General features: G+C 44.6%; 1 protein-coding gene across 5 annotated transcripts in view; it reads left to right on the forward strand.

The window, feature by feature from the left end:
- The window catches only part of LOC124128477 (WASH complex subunit 4-like), a 158,583-nt gene that overhangs the window by 48,812 nt on the left and 86,133 nt on the right, over nucleotides 1-23,638 (forward strand). For 4 of the 5 annotated variants that reach the window (XR_007221664.1, XM_048397149.1, XM_048397152.1 and 1 more), the window contains 4 exons: nucleotides 7,644-7,761; nucleotides 9,094-9,221; nucleotides 18,258-18,418; nucleotides 18,848-18,856. Coding sequence is in view for 4 of the 5 variants with exons in the window: in XM_048397149.1 (XP_048253106.1) it covers nucleotides 7,644-7,761; nucleotides 9,094-9,221; nucleotides 18,258-18,418; nucleotides 18,848-18,856 (416 nt within the window). In the remaining variant the exon portion in view is untranslated. The remainder of the gene's footprint in view (nucleotides 1-7,643; nucleotides 7,762-9,093; nucleotides 9,222-18,257; nucleotides 18,419-18,847; nucleotides 18,857-23,638) is intronic. The other variant, XM_048397150.1, reaches the window with a different exon arrangement.

Raw genomic sequence — 23,638 nt, forward strand, 5'->3', positions numbered from 1 at the left:
TGGAGCAGGGATGACATGTTGTTTTCTGTGTAGACTGTGTAGAGCAGTTATGACATGTTATTTTTTGTGTGGGGTAGGTTTGACATGTTGTTTTCTGTGTAGAACTGTGTGGAGCAGGTATGACATGTTATTTTCTGTGTAGACTGTGTGGAGAAGGTATGACATGTTGTTTTCTGTGTGGAGCAGGTTTGACATGTTGTTTTCTGTGTAGAACTGTGTGGAGTAGGTATGACATGTTGTTTTCTGTGTAGAATGTGTGGAGTAGGTGTCACTTGTTGTTTTCTGTGTGGAGCAGGTGTGACATGTTGTTTTCTGTGTAGACTGTGTGGAGCAGGTATGACATGTTATTTTTTGTGTGGGGTAGGTTTGACATGTTGTTTTCTGTGTAGAACTGTGTGGAGCAGGTATGACATGTTGTTTTCTGTGTGGGGTAGGTTTGACATGTTGTTTTCTGTGTAGAACTGTGTGGAGCAGGTATGACATGTTGTTTTCTGTGTTGCCTGTGTGGAGCAGGTATGACATGTTATTTTTTGTGTGGAGCAGGTTTGACATGTTGTTTTCTGTGTAGAACTGTGTGGAGCAGGTATGACATGTTGTTTTCTGTGTGGGGTAGGTTTGACATGTTGTTTTCTGTGTAGAACTGTGTGGAGCAGGTATGACATTTTATTTTCTGTGTGGAGCAGGTTTGACATGTTGTTTTCTGTGTAGAACTGTGTGGAGCAGGTATGACATGTTGTTTTCTGTGTAGAATGTGTGGAGTAGGTGTCACTTGTTGTTTTCTGTGTGGAGCAGGTTTGACATGTTGTTTTCTGTGTAGACTGTGTGGAGCAGGTATGACATGTTATTTTTTGTGTGGGGTAGGTTTGACATGTTGTTTTCTGTGTAGAACTTTGTGGAGCAGGTATGACATGTTGTTTTCTGTGTAGACTGTGTGGAGCAGGTATGACATGTTATTTTCTGTGTAGACTGTGTGGAGCAGGTGTGACATGTTGTTTTCTGTGTAGAACTGTGTGGAGCAAGTGTGACATGTTGTTTTCTGTGTAGACTGTGTGGAGCAGGTATGACATGTTGTTTTCTGTGTGGAGCAGGTGTGACATGTTGTTTTCTGTGTAGACTGTGTAGACTGTGTGGAGCAGGTGTGACATGTTTTCTGTGTAGAACTGTGTGGAGCAGGTGTGACATGTTGTTTTCTGTGTAGAACTGTGTGGAGCAGGTGTGACATGTTTTTTTCTTTGTAGACTGTGTGGAGCAGGTATGACATGTTGTTTTCTGTGTAGACTGTGTGGAGCAGGTATGACATGTTGTTTTCTGTGTGGAACTGTGTGGAGCAGGTATGACATGTTGTTTTCTGTGTGGAGCAGGTGTGACATGTTGTTTTCTGTGTAGACTGTGTGGAGCAGGTGTGACATGTTGTTTTCTGTGTAGAACTGTGTGACATGTTGTTTTCTGTGTAGAACTGTGTGGAGCAGGTGTGACATGTTGTTTTCTGTGTAGACTGTGTGGAGCAGGTGTGACATGTTGTTTTCTGTGTAGAACTGTGTGGAGCAGGTGTGACATGTTTTTTTTCTGTGTAGACTGTGTGGAGCAGGTGTGACATGTTATTTTCTGTGTAGAACTGTGTGTAGCAGGTGTGACATGTTGTTTTCTGTGTAGAACTGTGTGTAGCAGGTGTGACATGTTGTTTTCTGTTTAGACTGTGTGGAGCAGGTTTGACATGTTGTTTTCTGTGTAGACTGTGTGGAGCAGGTATGACATGTTATTTTCTGTATAGACTGTGTGGAGCAGGTCTGACATGTTGTTTTCTGTGTAGAACTGTGTGGAGCAGGTGTGACATGTTGTTTTCTGTGTAGACTGTGTGGAGCAGGTATGACATGTTATTTTCTGTGTGGAGCAGGTTTGACATGTTGTTTTCTGTGTAGAACTGTGTGGAGCAGGTGTGACATGTTGTTTTCTGTGTAGAACTGTGTGGAGCAGGTGTGACATGTTGTTTTCTGTTTAGACTGTGTGGAGCAGGTGTGACATGTTGTTTTCTGTTTAGACTGTGTGGAGCAGGTGTGACATGTTGTTTTCTGTGTAGACTGTGTGGAGCAGGTATGACATGTTGTTTTCTGTTTAGACTGTGTGGAGCAGGTGTGACATGTTGTTTTCTGTGTAGAACTGTGTGTAGCAGGTTTGACATGTTGTTTTCTGTGTAGACTGTGTGGAGCAGGTATGAAATGTTATTTTCTGTGTGGAGCAGGTTTGACATGTTGTTATCTGTGTAGACTGTGTGGAGCAGGTGTGACATGTTGTTTTCTGTGAAGAACTGTGTGGAGCAGGTGTGACATGTTGTTTTCTGTGTACAACTGTGTGTAGCAGGTGTGACATGTTGTTTTCTGTGTAGACTGTGTGGAGCAGGTGTGACATGTTGTTTTCTGTGTAGAACTGTGTGGAGCAGGTGTGACATGTTGTTTTCTGTGTCGAACTGTGTGGAGCAGGTGTGACATGTTGTTTTCTGTGTAGACTGTGTGGAGCAGGTGTGACGTGTTGTTTTCTGTGTAGAACTGTGTGGAGCAGGTGTGACATGTTGTTTTCTGTGTGGGGTAGGTTTGACATGTTGTTTTCTGTGTAGAACTGTGTGGAGCAGGTATGACATGTTGTTTTCTGTGTAGACTGTGTGGAGCAGTTATGACATGTTATTTTTTGTGTGGGGTAGGTTTGACATGTTGTTTTCTGTGTAGAACTGTGTGGAGCAGGTATGACATGTTATTTTCTGTGTAGACTGTGTGGAGCAGGTATGACATGTTGTTTTCTGTGTGGAGCAGGTTTGACATGTTGTTTTCTGTGTAGAACTGTGTGGAGCAGGTATGACATGTTGTTTTCTGTGTAGAATGTGTGGAGTAGGTGTGACATGTTGTTTTCTGTGTGGAGCAGGTGTGACATGTTGTTTTCTGTGTAGACTGTGTGGAGCAGGTATGACATGTTATTTTTTGTGTGGGGTAGGTTTGACATGTTGTTTTCTGTGTAGAACTGTGTGGAGCAGGTATGACATGTTGTTTTCTGTGTGGGCTAGGTTTGACATGTTATTTTCTGTGTAGAACTGTGTGAAGCAGGTATGACATGTTGTTTTCTGTGTTGCCTGTGTGGAGCAGGTATGACATGTTATTTTTTGTGTTCAGCAGGTTTGACATGTTGTTTTCTGTGTAGAACTGTGTGGAGCAGGTATGACATGTTGTTTTCTGTGTGGGGTAGGTTTGACATGTTGTTTTCTGTGTAGAACTGTGTGGAGCAGGTATGACATGTTGTTTTCTGTGTAGACTGTGTGGAGCAGGTATGACATTTTATTTTCTGTGTGGAGCAGGTTTGACATGTTGTTTTCTGTGTAGAACTGTGTGGAGCAGGTATGACATGTTGTTTTCTGTGTAGAATGTGTGGAGTAGGTGTCACTTGTTGTTTTCTGTGTGGAGCAGGTTTGACATGTTGTTTTCTGTGTAGAATGTGTGGAGCAGGTATGACATGTTATTTTTTGTGTGGGGTAGGTTTGAGATGTTGTTTTCTGTGTAGAACTTTGTGGAGCAGGTATGACAAGTTGTTTTCTGTGTAGACTGTGTGGAGCAGGTATGACATGTTATTTTCTGTGTAGACTGTGTGTAGCAGGTGTGACATGTTGTTTTCTGTGTAGAACTGTGTGGAGCAGGTTTGACATGTTTTCTGTGTAGACTGTGTGGAGCAGGTGTGACATGTTGTTTTCTGTGTGGACTGTGTGGAGCAGGTGTGACATGTTGTTTTCTGTGTAGACTGTGTGGAGCAGGTATGACATGTTATTTTCTGTGTGGAGCAGGTTTGACATGTTGTTTTCTGTGTAGACTGTGTGGAGCAGGTATGACATGTTATTTTCTGTGTGGAGCAGGTTTGACATGTTGTTTTCTGTGTAGACTGTGTGGAGCAGGTGTGACATGTTGTTTTCTGTGTGGACTGTGTGGAGCAGGTATGACATGTTGTTTTCTGTATAGAATGTGTGGAGCAGGTATGACATGTTGTTTTCTGTGTAGAACTGTGTGCAGCAGGTGTGACATGTTGTTTTCTGTGTAGACTGTGTGGAGCAGGTTTGACATGTTGTTTTCTGTATAGAATGTGTGGAGCAGGTATGACATGTTGTTTTCTGTGTAGACTGTGTGGAGCAGGTGTGACATGTTGTTTTCTGTGTAGACTGTGTGGAGCAGGTATGACATGTTGTTTTCTGTGTAGACTGTGTGGAGCAGGTGTGACATGTTGTTTTCTGTGTGGAGCAGGTTTGACATGTTGTTTTCTGTGTAGACTGTGTGGAGCAGGTGTGACATGTTGTTTTCTGTGTGGAGCAGGTATGATATGTAATTTTCTGTGTGGAGCAGGTTTGACATGTTGTTTTCTGTGTGGAGCAGGTGTGACATGTTGTTTTCTGTGTAGACTGTGTGGAGGAGGTGTGACATGTTGTTTTCTGTGTGGAGCAGGTATGACATGCTATTTTCTGTGTGGAGCAGGTTTGACATGTTGTTTTCTGTGTAGAACTGTGTGGAGCAGGTATGACATGTTGTTTTCTATGTGGAGCAGGTGTGACATGTTGTTTTCTGTTTAGACTGTGTGGAGCAGGTATGACATGTTGTTTTCTGTGTAGACTGTGTGGAGCAGGTATGACATGTTGTTTTCTGTGTAGACTGTGTGGAGCAGGTATGACATGTTGTTTTCTGTGTGGACCAGGTGTGACGTGTTGTTTTTTGTGTAGAACTGTGTGGAGCAGGTTTGACATGTTGTTTTCTGTGTAGAACTGTGTGTAGCAGGGATGACAAGTTGTTTTCTGTGTAGAACTATGTGCAGTAGGTTTGACATGTTGTTTTCTGTGTAGAACTGTGTGTAGCAGGTGTGACATGTTGTTTTCTGTGTAGACTCTGTTGAGCAGGTGTGACATGTTGTTTTCTGTGTAGACTGTGTGGAGCAGGTATGACATGTTGTTTTCTGTGTGGAGCAGGTGTGACGTGTTGTTTTCTGTGTGGAGCAGGTGTGACGTGTTGTTTTTTGTGTAGAACTGTGTGGAGCAGGTTTGACAAGTTGTTTTCTGTGTAGAACTGTATGTAGCAGGTTTGACATGTTGTTTTCTGTGTAGAACTGTGTGTAGCAGGTGTGACATGTTGTTTTCTGTGTAGAACTGTGTGGAGCAGGTTTGACATGTTGTTTTCTGTGTAGAACTGTGTGTAGCAGGTGTGACATGTTGTTTTCTCTGTAGAACTATGTGGAGCAGGTGTGACATGTTGTTTTCTGTGTGGAGCAGGTATGACATGTTATTTTCTGTGTGGAGCAGGTGTGACATGTTGTTTTCTGTGTGGACTGTGTGGAGCAGGTATGACATGTTGTTTTCTGTATAGAATGTGTGGAGCAGGTATGACATGTTGTTTTCTGTGTAGAACTGTGTGCAGCAGGTGTGACATGTTGTTTTCTGTGTAGAGCAGGTTTGACATGTTGTTTTCTGTGTAGAACTGTTTGGAGCAGGTATGACATGTTGTTTTCTGTGTGGAGCAGGTGTGACGTGTTGTTTTTTGTGTAGAACTGTGTGGAGCAGGTTTGACATGTTGTTTTCTGTGTAGACTGTGTGGAGCAGGTTTGACATGTTGTTTTCTGTATAGAATGTGTGGAGCAGGTATGACATGTTGTTTTCTGTGTAGACTGTGTGGAGCAGGTGTGACATATTGTTTTCTGTGTAGACTGTGTGGAGCAGGTATGACATGTTGTTTTCTGTGTAGACTGTGTGGAGCAGGTGTGACATGTTGTTTTCTGTGTGGAGCAGGTTTGACATGTTGTTTTCTGTGTAGACTGTGTGGAGCAGGTGTGACATGTTGTTTTCTGTGTGGAGCAGGTATGATATGTAATTTTCTGTGTGGAGCAGGTTTGACATGTTGTTTTCTGTGTGGAGCAGGTGTGACATGTTGTTTTCTGTGTAGACTGTGTGGAGGAGGTGTGACATGTTGTTTTCAGTGTGGAGCAGGTATGACATGCTATTTTCTGTGTGGAGCAGGTTTGACATGTTGTTTTCTGTGTAGAACTGTGTGGAGCAGGTATGACATGTTGTTTTCTATGTGGAGCAGGTGTGACATGTTGTTTTCTGTTTAGACTGTGTGGAGCAGGTATGACATGTTGTTTTCTGTGTAGACTGTGTGGAGCAGGTATGACATGTTGTTTTCTGTGTAGACTGTGTGGAGCAGGTATGACATGTTGTTTTCTGAGTGGACCAGGTGTGACGTGTGGTTTTTTGTGTAGAACTGTGTGGAGCAGGTTTGACATGTTGTTTTCTGTGTAGAACTGTGTGTAGCAGGGATGACAAGTTGTTTTCTGTGTAGAACTATGTGCAGTAGGTTTGACATGTTGTTTTCTGTGTAGAACTGTGTGTAGCAGGTGTGACATGTTGTTTTCTGTGTAGACTCTGTTGAGCAGGTGTGACATGTTGTTTTCTGTGTAGACTGTGTGGAGCAGGTATGACATGTTGTTTTCTGTGTGGAGCAGGTGTGACATGTTGTTTTCTGTGTAGAACTATGTGCAGTAGGTTTGACATGTTGTTTTCTGTGTAGAACTGTGTGGAGCAGGTGTGACATGTTGTTTTCTGTGTAGACTGTGTGGAGCAGGTGTGACATGTTGTTTTCTGTGTAGACTGTGTGGAGCAGGTATGACATGTTGTTTTCTGTGTGGAGCAGGTGTGACGTGTTGTTTTCTGTGTGGAGCAGGTGTGACGTGTTGTTTTTTGTGTAGAACTGTGTGGAGCAGGTTTGACAAGTTGTTTTCTGTGTAGAACTGTATGTAGCAGGTTTGACATGTTGTTTTCTGTGTAGAACTGTGTGTAGCAGGTGTGACATGTTGTTTTCTGTGTAGAACTGTGTGGAGCAGGTTTGACATGTTGTTTTCTGTGTAGAACTGTGTGTAGCAGGTGTGACATGTTGTTTTCTCTGTAGAACTATGTGGAGCAGGTGTGACATGTTGTTTTCTGTGTGGAGCAGGTATGACATGTTATTTTCTGTGTGGAGCAGGTGTGACATGTTGTTTTCTGTGTGGAGCAGGTTTGACATGTTGTTTTCCCTGTAGAACTGTGTGGAGCAGGTGTGACATGTTGTTTTCTGTGTAGAACTGTGGAGCAGGTATGACATGTTGTTTTCTGTGTAGACTGTGTGGAGCAGGTGTGACATGTTGTTTTCTGTGTGGAGCAGGTGTGACATGTTGTTTTCTGTGTAGACTGTGTGGAGCAGGTTTGACATGTTGTTTTCTGTGTGGAGCAGGTATGACATGCTATTTTCTGTGTGGAGCAGGTTTGACATGTTGTTTTCTGTGTAGAACTGTGTGGAGCAGGTGTGACATGTTGTTTTCTCTGTAGAACTATGTGGAGCAGGTGTGACATGTTTTCTGTGTGGAGCAGGTGTGACATGTTGTTTTCTGTGTAGACTGTGTGGAGCAGGTGTGACATGTTGTTTTCTGTGTGGAGCAGGTATGACATGTTATTTTCTGTGTGGAGCAGGTGTGACATGTTGTTTTCTGTGTGGAGCAGGTTTGACATGTTGTTTTCCCTGTAGAACTGTGTGGAGCAGGTGTGACATGTTGTTTTCTGTGTAGAGCTGTGGAGTCGGTATGACATGTTGTTTTCTGTGTAGAACTGTGTGGAGCAGGTGTTTGATGACCACCGTGTCAACGTCTCCAAGAACAGTGCATTTGCCGAGGAGTTTGCCGTCAACATCCGGGATTATGTCATGGAGCTTGAGAGCAGGATGGGTAGGACAATCTGCATGTCAGTCAACTGAGACCTGATGTTCACAGTAAAATAAGGACACTGATGTACACCATTTACAAATGTAAACTTCAATACATGCAGCCCTATGACATGTGTGTAAAAAATCATATTGTATTCCTGTTGAAATATTTCAGTTATGCATCATTTTGAAGTATTTATAAATGAAATGTCTGAATTATGGGATATTTAGGCCACCTGTCCATTGAAAGGCAAAAATGCCTCATATAGAGGCAAGGGCGTTGACGGGCTATAACATTCCAGTTTCCTTCCTTGCATGACCCTAACCCTAACCCCTCATATAGAGGCAAGGGCGTTGACGGGCTATAACATTCCAGTTTCCTTCCTTGCATGACCCTAACCCTAACCCTCATATAGAGGCAAGGGCGTTGACGGGCTATAACATTCCAGTTTCCTTCCTTGCATGACCCTAACCCTAACCCTCATATAGAGGCAAGGGCGTTGACGGGCTATAACATTCCAGTTTCCTTCCTTGCATGACCCTAACCCTAACCCTCATATAGAGGCAAGGGCGTTGACGGGCTATAACCATGATAACATTCCAGTTTCCTTCCTTGCAGAACTTGGCTGGAATTCCAATTTACTTTTTAACTGGACTAACGAGTCCATGCATAGTCCAATCAAAATCGCATAGCGAAGGAGACATCCAGTTTGTAAACAATATGGGTTCAACATGCAGATTTCAGTTGACTGCAGGATTTGCAAAGCATGAGTACTGCTAACTGGGCGTCGACAGATATTTTGCAAATCTTTTCATGTTTTAAATCAAGGTTCTCAAGTGATTTGATGCACTTCGCACATTTGCTTTCCTGCAAAGTGGTTGTAGCACTGCAGAAGCATGGCCTCAAATTTGCACTCGCCAGATGATCTGTACAGCAAAACAGCTGCATAAAAACCCTTACCTCGTGGCTAGATGACAAATACATGTGGTTACAAGTTGACAGTTCAAAATGTACAATATGTTCATATATTCATTATTATGAACACTGAGCACATAAATTCATGAAACATTGCATGTGATGCATTAGGCCAGTATTGGCCCACAGAGACGTGATCGGGTTTTACCTTTGGCGTCAGGATTAAATTAAATTATTATTTTGTTATTGGTTGTAAGTTTTTCAAATCAAAGTATGTGGTCATCATCACTGAAACCAGTGGAGCCCTGTGAGGAGCCCTGTGTGGAGCCCTGCGAGGAGCCCTGTGAGGAGCCCTGTGAGGAGCACTCTAATATAGATGTGGATGTAAACAATTAAATGATGCTACATGTCTAATGGAGGATATTCTGTGTTGTTTAGGTGAGGTGAACGAGATAGATCAGCGGTACAGATTTGTGGGGGCCTGTGGTCTCTATGTGCTCCATTTCCAGATATTCCGAGTCTTGGACAAGAAGCTGTTTAAAGCCCTCTGGGATATCTACAAGAAGGTAGCATATTGAGTGTGATACAGGGCCAACCTAGGATATTGTGGGGAGGTACCTTACCCTGACTTATACTAATTTGCTTATCTCTTCTATTCTCAAAATGTAATACACAGTGGAAACTTCTTCCCAGTAAACAGAAAACATCTTTTCACCTGCAGTCACACAGGAACCACAGAACCAACCAATCTGAACCATCACTCTCATATTTTCACACCAGCTAGCTTGTTGAAAATCTTTTTCTTTTGCTCATAATCTAAAACATCCTTACCAAAGTTGCCCTCCCCAATTAGGTTTTTGGTTCAGATTACCCTTTCTAAACATCCCTTCATCTTATTCAGTGATTATTTTTATATTTTGGCAAGAAATCTTTCTTATTTTGGCTCTTTGAAATTCTGCCTCTTTTTTTTTCATGATGAAAATGTGGATTCCATGTCGGCTACACATCTTCGAATGTGATCCCCATCCAATTTGCTCTACCCGCATTACACATTGTACTGCAGAACAGAAATGCGAATCTGCTCCCTGCTGGATGATGAAGAATTTGCTGAATATATTTATGCTATCGAGAGAAAAGCTACACCATCCCCTCCTTCAGATGAAAACATAGGGTTTAAAAATTGAGGGTGACATTGTCGTCTTAACTCAGACTTCTTCCCTTGGCAGTAGGAGTGTTAACTCGCTACTGAAGGGTGCCTCAAGTATGAAGTCAAAAAAGAGGTCTCTATCTTCATCTTCTTACCCTGACAAAGATAAAGAAGTCTTCTTTGTCTTCTTCAAAGCCGTCTCCCTCAGTGGAACGCCCTCACCTCCACGAAGACAAAGTCATAGTCCTCCACCCGGGTGTCCACAAAACTGTCCTCCTCTGGGAAGAAAGATACCTGCATGAAACCCTCCACCCCTGCACAGTGTCAGACGTTCGTCAGTCCTCTGACCTCTACGCAGACTGGGCCTTTCAAGCAGACAAAGACCTCCGCGCAGCCTCCGACATACTCGACTCAGAAGTAGCAACGTTCTGTGGTCTGCAGAAGAAAAGCTCTTCCACATCAATCACCGAGACTTTCGAGTCAGTAATCCGGGCAATATCTCACTTATGAAAAGAACAAACAACCCAACTATGGCCTCCAAGGCCCAACTCAGTTGGCAACCCTTCTGAGGTTAATATTTAAGCAGTACAAGTTAACAGACTGAATCTAATATTCAAAGCAAGGCAAATCCAAAGAGCATCCAATGTCTTAGAAGTTGCCCTTTCTAGACCATCAGTATCGTTGCCAACAGAATGGATGCTAATTCCAGAAGCATTGCAACTGGCAGGAGGTTGCCAATTGGTGGACCTATTTGCAAACGGGTTCAACAGACAGGTTCGTCTCCCAGTAGCAGACCCTCAGGCTTGGTCCAACAATGTGCTGGCAAAATTGTAGGAGGGCTTCATGCGTATGCAGCTCACCACCAGCTCATACCACTGGTTTTAGAGAAGATCATTCATACCAAGAACCATCCACTGCTGTTGGTTGGGCCTTATTGGCCAGGGAGAACCTTATCACAACAGCAGCAAAACCAACTTTAAAGCTCATGAACTGGCCAAATCTACTTCATCATCCACCCTCAAAACATCTATGGTGCATATAACAAACAGCCTCGCAAGAAAAGCTCAGTGGAGTTCCCGAACTGATAGCCCTACAGATATCCTACAAAGTTGAGGATCAACAGAAAAAGCATGGGATTTAGACATAGTGCTGCACCATCTTACCAGCGATATTTACGGACCACCAGAAGAAGCTGGGTTCAAACATCTGATACATGAGACCTTGTTTCTCCTGGCACTAGCGACAGCAGCCAGAGTGTCAGAAATACATGCACACAAGAGACCTTGTTTCTCCTGGCACTAGCTACAGCAGCCAGAGTGTCAGAAATACATGCACACAAGAGACCTTGTTTCTCCTGGCACTAGCTACAGCAACCAGAGTGTCAGAAATACCTGCACACAAGAGACCTTGTTTCTCCTGGCACTAGCTACAGCAGCCAGAGTGTCAGAAATACATTCACACAAGAGACCTTGTTTCTCCTGGCACTAGCTACAGCAGCCAGAGTGTCAGAAATACCTGCACACAAGAGACCTTGTTTCTCCTGGCACTGGCTACAGCAGCCAGAGTGTCAGAAATACCTGCACACAAGAGACCTTGTTTCTCCTGGCACTAGCTACAGCAGCCAGAGTGTCAGAAATACATGCACACAAGAGACCTTGTTTCTCCTGGCACTAGCTACTGCAGCCAGAGTGTCAGAAATACATTCACTCAAGAGACCTTGTTTCTCCTGGCACTAGCTACAGCAGCCAGATTGTCAGAAATACATGCACACAAGAGACCTTGTTTCTCCTGGCACTAGCTACAGCAGCCAGATTGTCAGAAATACCTGCACACAAGAGACCTTGTTTCTCCTGGCACTGGCTACAGCACCCAGAGTGTCAGAAATACCTGCACACAAGAGACCTTGTTTCTCCTGGCACTAGCTACAGCAGCCAGAGTGTCAGAAATACATGCACACAAGAGACCTTGTTTCTCCTGGCACTAGCTACAGCAGCCAGAGTGTCAGAAATACATGCACACAAGAGACCTTGTTTCTCCTGGCACTAGCGACAGCAGCCAGAGTGTCAGAAATACATGCACACAAGAGACCTTGTTTCTCCTGGCGCTAGCTACAGCAGCCAGAGTGTCAGAAATACATGCACACAAGAGACCTTGTTTCTCCTGGCACTAGCTACAGCAGCCAGAGTGTCAGAAATACCTGCACACAAGAGACCTTGTTTCTCCTGGCACTAGCTACAGCAGCCAGAGTGTCAGAAATACATGCACACAAGAGACCTTGTTTCTCCTGGCACTAGCTACAGCAGCCAGAGTGTCAGAAATACATGCACACAAGAGACCTTGTTTCTCCTGGCACTGGCTACAGCAGCTAGAGGGTCAGAAATACATGCACACAAGAGACCTTGTTTCTCCTGGCACTAGCTACAGCAGCCAGAGTGTCAGAAATACATGCACACAAGAGACCTTGTTTCTCCTGGCACTAGCTACAGCAGCCAGAGTGTCAGAAATACATGCACACAAGAGACCTTGTTTCTCCTGGCACTAGCTACAGCAGCCAGAGTGTCAGAAATACATGCACACAAGAGACCTTGTTTCTCCTGGCACTAGCTACTGCAGCCAGAGTGTCGGAAATACATGCACACAAGAGACCTTGTTTCTCCTGGCACTAGCTACAGCAGCCAGAGTGTCAGAAATACATGCACACAAGAGACCTTGTTTCTCCTGGCACTAGCTACAGCAGCCAGAGTGTCAGAAATACATTCACACAAGAGACCTTGTTTCTCCTGGCACTAGCTACAGCAGCCAGAGTGTCAGAAATACATGCACACAAGAGACCTTGTTTCTCCTGGCACTAGCTACAGCAGCCAGAGTGTCAGAAATACATGCACACAAGAGACCTTGTTTCTCCTGGCACTAGCTACAGCAGCCAGATTGTCAGAAATACCTGCACACAAGAGACCTTGTTTCTCCTGGCACTGGCTACAGCACCCAGAGTGTCAGAAATACCTGCACACAAGAGACCTTGTTTGTCCTGGCACTAGCTACAGCAGCCAGAGTGTCAGAAATACATGCACACAAGAGACCTTGTTTCTCCTGGCACTAGCTACAGCAGCCAGAGTGTCAGAAATACATGCACACAAGAGACCTTGTTTCTCCTGGAACTAGCTACAGCAGCCAGAGTGTCAGAAATACATGCACACAAGAGACCTTGTTTCTCCTGGCACTAGCTACAGCAGCCAGAGTGTCAGAAATACATGCACACAAGAGACCTTGTTTCTCCTGGCACTAGCTACTGCAGCCAGAGTGTCGGAAATACATGCACACAAGAGACCTTGTTTCTCCTGGCACTAGCTACAGCAGCCAGAGTGTCAGAAATACATGCACACAAGAGACCTTGTTTCTCCTGGCACTAGCTACAGCAGCCAGAGTGTCAGAAATACATTCACACAAGAGACCTTGTTTCTCCTGGCACTAGCTACAGCAGCCAGAGTGTCAGAAATACCTGCACACAAGAGACCTTGTTTCTCCTGGCACTAGCTACAGCAGCCAGAGTGTCAGAAATACATGCACACAAGAGACCTTGTTTCTCCTGGCATTGGCTACAGCAGCCAGAGTGTCAGAAATACATGCACACAAGAGACCTTGTTTCTCCTGGCACTAGCTACAGCAGCCAGAGTGTCAGAAATACATGCACACAAGAGACCTTGTTTCTCCTGGCATTAGCTACAGCAGCCAGAGTGTCAGAAATACCTGCACACAAGAGACCTTGTTTCTCCTGGCACTAGCTACAGCAGCTAGAGTGTCAGAAATACATGCACACAAGAGACCTTGTTTTTCCTGGCTCTAGCTATAGCAGCCAGAGTGTCAGAAATACCTGCACACAAGAGACCTTGTTTCTCCTGGCACTAGCTACAGCAGCCAGAGTGTCAGAAATACATGCACACAAGAGACCTTGTTTCTCCTGGCTCTAGCTACAGCAGCCAGAGTGTCAGAAATACCTGCACACAAGAGACCTTGTTTCTCCTGGCACTAGCTACAGCACCCAGAGTGTCAGAAATACCTGCACACAAGAGACCTTGTTTGTCCTGGCACTAGCTACAGCAGCCAGAGTGTCAGAAATACATGCACACAAGAGACCTTGTTTCTCCTGGCACTAGCTACAGCAGCCAGAGTGTCAGAAATACATGCACACAAGAGACCTTGTTTCTCCTGGCACTAGCTACAGCAGCCAGAGTGTCAGAAATACATGCACACAAGAGACCTTGTTTCTCCTGGCACTAGCTACAGCAGCCAGAGTGTCAGAAATACATGCACACAAGAGACCTTGTTTCTCCTGGCACTAGCTACAGCAGCCAGAGTGTCAGAAATACATGCACACAAGAGACCTTGTTTCTCCTGGCACTAGCTACAGCAGCCAGAGTGTCAGAAATACATGCACACAAGAGACCTTGTTTCTCCTGGCACTGGCTACAGCAGCTAGAGGGTCAGAAATACATGCACACAAGAGACCTTGTTTCTCCTGGCACTAGCTACAGCAGCCAGAGTGTCAGAAATACCTGCACACAAGAGACCTTGTTTCTCCTGGCACTAGCTACAGCAGCCAGAGTGTCAGAAATACATGCACACAAGAGACCTTGTTTCTCCTGGCACTAGCTACAGCAGCCAGAGTGTCAGAAATACATGCACACAAGAGACCTTGTTTCTCCTGGCACTGGCTACTGCAGCCAGAGTGTCAGAAATACATGCACACAAGAGACCTTGTTTCTCCTGGCACTAGCTACAGCAGCCAGAGTGTCAGAAATACATGCACACAAGAGACCTTGTTTCTCCTGGCACTAGCTACAGCAGCCAGAGTGTCAGAAATACATGCACACAAGAGACCTTGTTTCTCCTGGCACTAGCTACAGCAGCCAGAGTGTCAGAAATACATGCACACAAGAGACCTTGTTTCTCCTGGCACTAGCTACAGCAGCCAGAGTGTCAGAAATACATGCACACAAGAGACCTTGTTTCTCCTGGCATTAGCTACAGCAGCCAGAGTGTCAGAAATACATGCACACAAGAGACCTTGTTTCTCCTGGCATTAGCTACAGCAGCCAGAGTGTCAGAAATACATGCACACAAGAGACCTTGTTTGTCCTGGCATTAGCTACAGCAGCCAGAGTGTCAGAAATACATGCACACAAGAGACCTTGTTTCTCCTGGCATTAGCTACAGCAGCCAGAGTGTCAGAAATACCTGCACACAAGAGACCTTGTTTCTCCTGGCACTAGCTACAGCAGCCAGAGTGTCAGAAATACCTGCACACAAGAGACCTTGTTTCTCCTGGCTCTAGCTACAGCAGCCAGAGTGTCAGAAATACATGCACACAAGAGACCTTGTTTCTCCTGGCACTAGCTACAGCAGCTAGAGTGTCAGAAATACATGCACACAAGAGACCTTGTTTCTCCTGGCACTAGCTACAGCAGCCAGAGTGTCAGAAATACCTGCACACAAGAGACCTTGTTTCTCCTGGCTCTAGCTACAGCAGCCAGAGTGTCAGAAATACCTGCACACAAGAGACCTTGTTTCTCCTGGCACTAGCTACAGCAGCTAGAGTGTCAGAAATACATGCACACAAGAGACCTTGTTTCTCCTGGCACTAGCTACAGCAGCCAGAGTGTCAGAAATACATGCACACAAGAGACCTTGTTTCTCCTGGCTCTAGCTACAGCAGCCAGAGTGTCAGAAATACCTGCACACAAGAGACCTTGTTTCTCCTGGCACTAGCTACAGCAGCCAGAGTGTCAGAAATACATGCACACAAGAGACCTTGTTTCTCCTGGCACTAGCTACAGCAGCCAGAGTGTCAGAAATACCTGCACACAAGAGACCTTGTTTCTCCTGGCACTAGCTACAGCAGCCAGATTGTCAGAAATACATGCACACAAGAGACCTTGTTTGTCCTGGCTCTAGCTACAGCAGCCAGAGTGTCAGAAATACCTGCACACAAGAGACCTTGTTTCTCCTGGCTCTAGCTACAGCAGCCAGAGTGTCAGAAATACATGCACACAAGAGACCTTGTTTCTCCTGGCACTAGCTACAGCAGCTAGAGTGTCAGAAATACCTGCACAGAAGAGACCTTGTTTCTCCTGGCACTAGCTACAGCAGCCAGAGTGTCAGAAATACCTGCACACAAGAGACCTTGTTTCTCCTGGCACTAGCTACAGCAGCCAGAGTGTCAGAAATACCTGCACACAAGAGACCTTGTTTCTCCTGGCACTAGCTACAGCAGCCAGAGTGTCAGAAATACATGCACACAAGAGACCTTGTTTCTCCTGGCACTAGCTACAGCAGCCAGAGTGTCAGAAATACCTGCACACAAGAGACCTTGTTTCTCCTGGCTCTAGCTACAGCAGCCAGAGTGTCAGAAATACCTGCACACAAGAGACCTTGTTTCTCCTGGCACTAGCTTACAGCAGCCAGAGTGTCAGAAATACCTGCACACAAGAGACCTTGTTTCTCCTGGCACTAGCTACAGCAGCCAGAGTGTCAGAAATACATGCACACAAGAGACCTTGTTTCTCCTGGCACTAGCTACAGCAGCCAGAGTGTCAGAAATACATGCACACAAGAGACCTTGTTTCTCCTGGCTCTAGCTACAGCAGCCAGAGTGTCAGAAATACCTGCACACAAGAGACCTTGTTTCTCCTGGCTCTAGCTACAGCAGCCAGAGTGTCAGAAATACATGCACACAAGAGACCTTGTTTCTCCTGGCACTAGCTACAGCAGCCAGAGTGTCAGAAATACATGCACACAAGAGACCTTGTTTCTCCTGGCTCTAGCTACAGCAGCCAGAGTGTCAGAAATACCTGCACACAAGAGACCTTGTTTCTCCTGGCTCTAGCTACAGCAGCCAGAGTGTCAGAAATACATGCACACAAGAGACCTTGTTTCTCCTGGCACTAGCTACAGCAGCCAGAGTGTCAGAAATACATGCACACAAGAGACCTTGTTTCTCCTGGCTCTAGCTACAGCAGCCAGAGTGTCAGAAATACCTGCACACAAGAGACCTTGTTTCTCCTGGCTCTAGCTACAGCAGCCAGAGTGTCAGAAATACCTGCACACAAGAGACCTTGTTTCTCCTGGCTCTAGCTACAGCAGCCAGAGTGTCAGAAATACCTGCACACAAGAGACCTTGTTTCTCCTGGCACTAGTTACAGCAGCCAGAGTGTCAGAAATACATGCACACAAGAGACCTTGTTTCTCCTGGCACTAGCTACAGCAGCCAGAGTGTCAGAAATACCTGCACACAAGAGACCTTGTTTCTCCTGGCACTAGCTACAGCAGCCAGAGTGTCAGAAATACCTGCACACAAGAGACCTTGTTTCTCCTGGCTCTAGCTACAGCAGCCAGAGTGTCAGAAATACATGCACACAAGAGACCTTGTTTCTCCTGGCACTGGCTACAGCACCCAGAGTGTCAGAAATACATGCACACAAGAGACCTTGTTTCTCCTGGCACTGGCTACAGCAGCTAGAGTGTCAGAAATACCTGCACACAAGAGACCTTGTTTGTCCTGGCACTAGCTACAGCAGCCAGAGTGTCAGAAATACATGCACACAAGAGACCTTGTTTCTCCTGGCTCTAGCTACAGCAGCCAGAGTGTCAGAAATACATGCACACAAGAGACCTTGTTTCTCCTGGCTCTAGCTACAGCAGCCAGAGTGTCAGAAATACCTGCACACAAGAGACCTTGTTTCTCCTGGCTCTAGCTACAGCAGCCAGAGTGTCAGAAATACATGCACACAAGAGACCTTGTTTCTCCTGGCTCTAGCTACAGCAGCCAGAGTGTCAGAAATACATGCACACAAGAGACCTTGTTTCTCCTGGCTCTAGCTACAGCAGCCAGAGTGTCAGAAATACATGCACACAAGAGACCTTGTTTCTCCTGGCTCTAGCTACAGCAGCTAGATTTCAGAAATACATGCACACAAGAGACCTTGTTTCTCCTGGCTCTAGCTACAGCAGCTAGATTTCAGAAATACATGCACACAAGAGACCTTGTTTCTCCTGGCTCTAGCTACAGCAGCCAGATTTCAGAAATACATGCACACAAGAGACCTTGTTTCTCCTGGCACTAGCTACAGCACCCAGAGTGCAGCCAGAGTGTCAGAAATACATGCACATAAGAAATTTCCACTACGTTTTGGGAATAAGAAGAGATGAGCAAATTCGGCGATAAGTGGACATTTTTATCATGAAAAAATAATTTTAAAAAGCAAATAATTTTACTGTGATCCTATTTCAGTATCTCACTGGTGCTCATAGGTTAAATAAAGTAAATGTTACTGTCTGCCACACTTTGAACTTTCCTCCCACAAGATACTGATATGGAGTTGTATGACAGACATTATCTTGAAACACAGTTGAACACAACTGTTCAGCTGAAACTGACCATCCATCCTCGACTGGACAGGTGCCCTGCATCCATCTGATTGGCAACGTGGTGTGGTTTCCTAATAACTTCCTCACAACCAAGATGCCCAACCTCGCCCAGCTGTTGGACCGCAAGGCCCAGTCGGCCGTCGGCCCCTCCCAGACTGCCTGGCTCACGGCACGGACACAGATGCTCACCAAGTAGGTCGTTGTTGTGTCGAGACCCATATGAACTCGTGACTTTGTCATAACTGTCTGTAACCTGTAACTAGATCTAGCTAGGTGTATGACAAGATTAGCCAAGCCAATGACAAAAATGTAGCTAGGTGTATGACAAAGATCTAGCCAGGTGTATGACAGAGATCTAGCTAGGTATGTGACAAAGATCTCGGTGTATGACAAAGATCTAGCTTGGTGTATGACAAAGATTTAGCTTGGTGTATGATAAAGATCGTGGTGTATGGCAAAGATCTCGCCAGTTGTAGGGCAAGGATCTAGCCAGGTGTATGACAAAGATCTAGCCATATATATGCCAAAGATCTAGCCAAATGTATGACAGTACCTCACCATCATCATGATCATCGCTGGCCTCATCTAACCATGTTCACTCTCTCTTCCTCCTCCGTGCAGCAGACACAGGTGGGTACCCCCTGCATCATCACTGTCTTAGTGTCCTTGGGGGATGCTACTGACACTGCTGGCAATGTCCACACATTTATTGGAATAAGTTTTCCTTGCATATTTTTCTGCCTCTCTTTCCTTGACCTTGACCTTGTTTTTGATAAACATAAACATTGTTCCTTTTCCAACCTCATTAAAATCAGATCTACATTCTCGCTGCTGCAAAACAAAGATCTAAGGACATCCCATTACGGGTCATGTCAGAAGGACTTTTCATCCGACCAATCAAAGCGTCGCTTATCAGATGATGAAACCTGGAAAAAGTTAACACGGGGTATTCCGACCGACAGTTACTGCCAGTAGGACTGGCTCCATCTAAATCATCATCTGTCTCTGGCCTCTGTGGGATAAACATCTGAACGGAGGAGGCGTTGCACAGTACGTGGGATGCACTGCCATACAATCGCTACCATATATTAGATATTCCGGAATGTTCATTTGTTCAGTTTTCAAAATTTTAATCAAGAACTGTGTTAACATATTTTTCAAGCGTAGTCTGAAATGGAAGCCGCAGGTTGAAACGAATGCCGTAAAGCTCGAGAAAGCTGCTTGCTAATTGGCTAATGACGACTTCTTGTTAGTCGTTTCAGTGGTGGGTCAAAGTTCGCGACATGACCCGTAATGGGATGTCCTCAGATCTGTGTTTAGCGATAGCGAGAATCTGAATTTAATTAGATTGTTCCTTGTCATGACCAATAGATGATTACCATCATGACAGATTTAGAATAGAGGAGACCCTTGTTTGAAATACTCATCGATTCAAACTGACTTACTTTCAAACTGACTAGTTCCCAGAGATCGACTTTGATCTTGCTTAGTATGTTATTTTGTTATGTCCAAAGCTCAGAATTTTCAGGTCATTTATCTGATATATCAGTTTCTCTGGTGCAGTGGAGTTGCTGAATGGTTGCTGTGTTGTGAAAGACTCACTCACTAGATGCGCCATCATACAGACTTTCCCCCTGCCTTTGTGGTGTAGTGGATAGAGTGTCTGCCTGAAGAGGGGAAGGTCTGTGGTTCGATCCCCTGGTCGTCTCTTACCAAAATATGTTAAAAGATGGTACATGTTATTACCCTGCCTGGCTCAGCATTAAGGGGATAAAACAAGGACTGGTCAGCTCAGAGTGTCTGCAGGGTGTGTGGGGGGTATTCATGTTAAACTGCAACTTGGTTTCTCAGTGGGCTAGCTCTAAAACAATGGCTCAAGGCCATAATAAATTAATTGCTAGATTAAAATCCGCTTTTTTTTTTCAAAAGTGGGGAGGGAGGCTTTTTATTTGTCATGTTTTATTTTCTATGAAAGTGGTCAAGTTGAAGACTGGACACCTTGGTAGGAACAACAGATGACTGAAATAACAAAGATAATATTTAAACATTGATCTCAATAGTAGCAGTCGGATGTATCTGTGTCAAACCTATTTCCGTTGTACTCGTGCGTTTATAAATTTAACTTTCCCTACAAACAATCTTGTTGAAGAGTCATAGACTCTGGCAAAGGACAGACTTACCTTTGCACACCCTCCTGTATTTTCCAAATAGTGAGCACCATCTTGACAGTTGTTATCAAGGGATGATAATCTAGCTAGTAATTTATGATGGTCTAAGCATAAGTCAGGAATGGAAGAAGCAGACATACACACATGCTTACACATCGCTATACACTCAGCCGTTCACTTGAGATACTGATTGCACTGTCAGGACTGCAGCTCACCCATCTCCATATTTCAATGGCAAGAATGGCCTTGTACTAGGACTGTTCAACTGTGGACCATGTGCAGGGGTTTCTGTCTGGTTACACACATAGCCAGGTCCTGTGTCAAGTCAGTAGCATCCCCTTCATCAGTTCTCTCTTTCACATAACACATTAAGTTTCCAGCTGAGTTGAACTAACCCCTTATGTCACCATGGTAACGAATATTAATCATGTAATTAGTTTGTGTTGTCTTAATGTTGTAGTAGTTCATCCACTTTTTCTGATTTATCAGCTTGTTGTTGTCAGCTAACATGGAGGATTTGTCTGTTGATCATCACCTCTCACCGGTCAGTGGTAGAAGTGGTCTTAGGTTCATAAATCCTCTGTGCAGAGTTACGTCCCTTAGTTGTACCAGGATCTTATTATCATTGGTTTGAATCCCTGATTCACCTTGAGGATGATCCGTACAGTTTTGTTTGTCAGTAACATGATGGCGGGTTTCTCCAACATGGTAAATGTTCGACCTACACAATCTCATGTCACTCAGACCTTGTACTCCAATCCTCACATTGTGAAGATCTCACCACACCTCCTCACATTGTGAAGATCTCACCACACCTCCTCACATTGTGAAGATCTCACCACACCTCCTCAGGAGATCATATCAGGTAAATATTTGTTAGCAAAGTTTTACTCCTAATCTAAATGATACTTTGTGGGTTCTTGAGCCAATCAGATCTCAGCTTTTTACACTGCTTGATTCAGAAATTACAATCTAAGCAATCGGAAACTGTTACAGAACAATACCATATCTCGATAGACCGTTTTGGCTGTAGATGCCCTGGCACTCAGTTGTGATGGATATTGGCCTGACTTACCTGCTGCAACTTATTTTCATCTGTGATTTGTCATGAACCTGACCCATTCACCATACATCATATACAGTTTGCTTTTTTCGATCACAAGAATGAAGTGGCAAATTTTGAATTTCATAATTTCATTTTGAAATATCTAATATTTTACATATGTAAACTCTGCCAACAAGATCAAAATATGCATGCAATATACTGTATTTTCTAAACTTTTTGATCCATATTAACTAGTACTGCTCATCGTGGGTACCGGTAATGTGGTGCTGCATTTGTAGTGCACAGAAATGACGGGATGTAAAAAGTATCCACTACAATATAACAGAGCATATAACTCCCCCGTTGTATTTGTTGGTCTGAATACTTCACACACTCGTACTTAAAAACCTCCCAGTCAGTGTCCTGAGATCTTCATGCACAGAGGAATGAAGTCGTATAAAATATAAGATTTAAAGGAGATTGCGCCTAGCATCACTTGGAGGTTGTCCTCCAACACTGACATGCTGTCAAGTGACTGGAGTACTGTTGAACGCAGCATTGAACCCAACCCAGTAGCATCTCTCGTCTCCGTACCTCATCCTGGCCTGTATCCCGCTTCAGTGATGCCTAAGTCTAGCCCTGCTCCATGTTGTGCACCCAACCCAGTAGCATCTCTCGTCTCCGTACCTCATCCTGGCCTGTATCCCGCTTCAGTGATGCCTAAGTCTAGCCCTGCTCCATGTTGTGAACCCAACCCAGTAGCATCTCTCGTCTCCGTACCTCATCCCGGCCTGTGTCCCGCCCCAGTGATGCCTAAGTCTAGCCCTGCTCCGTGTTGTGCACCCAACCCAGTAGCATCTCTCGTCTCCGTACCTCATCCTGGCCTGTGTCCCGCTTCAGTGATGCCTAAGTCTAGCCCTGCTCCGTGTCGTCCATTGCTTGCTGCTCCTGCCACTGAGACTCCATCACTCCCACAAGTCTGGAGTCTATTATCTCCTCATGTTCTTCATGTTGTCCACTGCTTGCTGCTCCTGCCACAGAGACTCCATCACTCCCACAAGTTCCCCTGCAGACTTCACATCATCAGTCAGAACTAGAACAACTGAAGTACTGACGTACTTAATCAGTAATTAGTCTTAATTAAACACGTATAGGTCTGTTGATAGAAGTTAATATATTGATTAATTACCCAAATGAGACTTAGAATGTGAATTGAATAAGTAGTTACTTTGATTCATTGTAATGTTTCCTCAACTGTGAGACTAACAAGCAACAAGTCCTTCATCATGGTCGGGTTGCTTGAAACATTATGTAAATGTTTGTTGAAGAATAGGAACGAATTTACGAAAAACTTACCAAGGGTTGGGGTGGGGGAATATTTACCAAGGCTTAATATTTGAGGTAATTATGCTCTGATGATTATGGTGCTAACACTTCCATTGTGTATTGGGAATTGTATCAGGAGACTTATCATAGGAACATTTAGATGGATCTATCTATCAATTAATGGCAGCCTCACAAGTTTGACACAGTAGTGGACGTCAGCATGCCGATTGTTGTTGTTGTTGTTGTTGTTGTTGTTGTTGTTGTTGTTGGCTATCTGTGACAGCATGTTCCAAGCCATTTGTTTATGTTTCTACACTAACCCTTTTGTGTTGTGATGGTATTCGGAATGAGTTGACTGAAGGAAGGCTAATGTTGACATATTGCCACTGAGACCGGATGTTATGGCTGGTTTGTGTAGTGAGGGCTAATGTTGATGTATACCCACTGAGACAGGATGTTACGGCTGGTTTGTGTAGTGAGGGCTAATGTTGATGTATACCCACTGAGACAGGATGTTACGGCTGGTTTGTGTAGTGAGGGCTAATGTTGATTAATACCCACTGAGATGGGATGTTACAGCTGGTTTGTGTAGTGAGGGCTAATGTTGATGTATACCCACTGAGACAGGATGTTATGGCTGGTTTGTGTAGTGAGGGCTAATGTTGACGTATACCCACTGAGACAGGATGTTACGGCTGGTTTGTGTAGTGAGGTGATCGGCTTCAGGAACATCCATCAAAGTTAGGCTTGCCCAGCTGGAGTCAGACTCCCTTAGGCTTGTTATAGGAAACATCTTATATATATGGTCCTCAGCGAAATGGTTGACCTTGCCTATTGTGTGCCAGCTGATATAACTGTAATATTGCTGACTGC

This window comes from Haliotis rufescens, unplaced genomic scaffold (assembly GCF_023055435.1).
Source record: "Haliotis rufescens isolate VD_foot unplaced genomic scaffold, xgHalRufe1.0.p SCAF_16, whole genome shotgun sequence".
Lineage (NCBI taxonomy): Eukaryota > Metazoa > Mollusca > Gastropoda > Lepetellida > Haliotidae > Haliotis > Haliotis rufescens.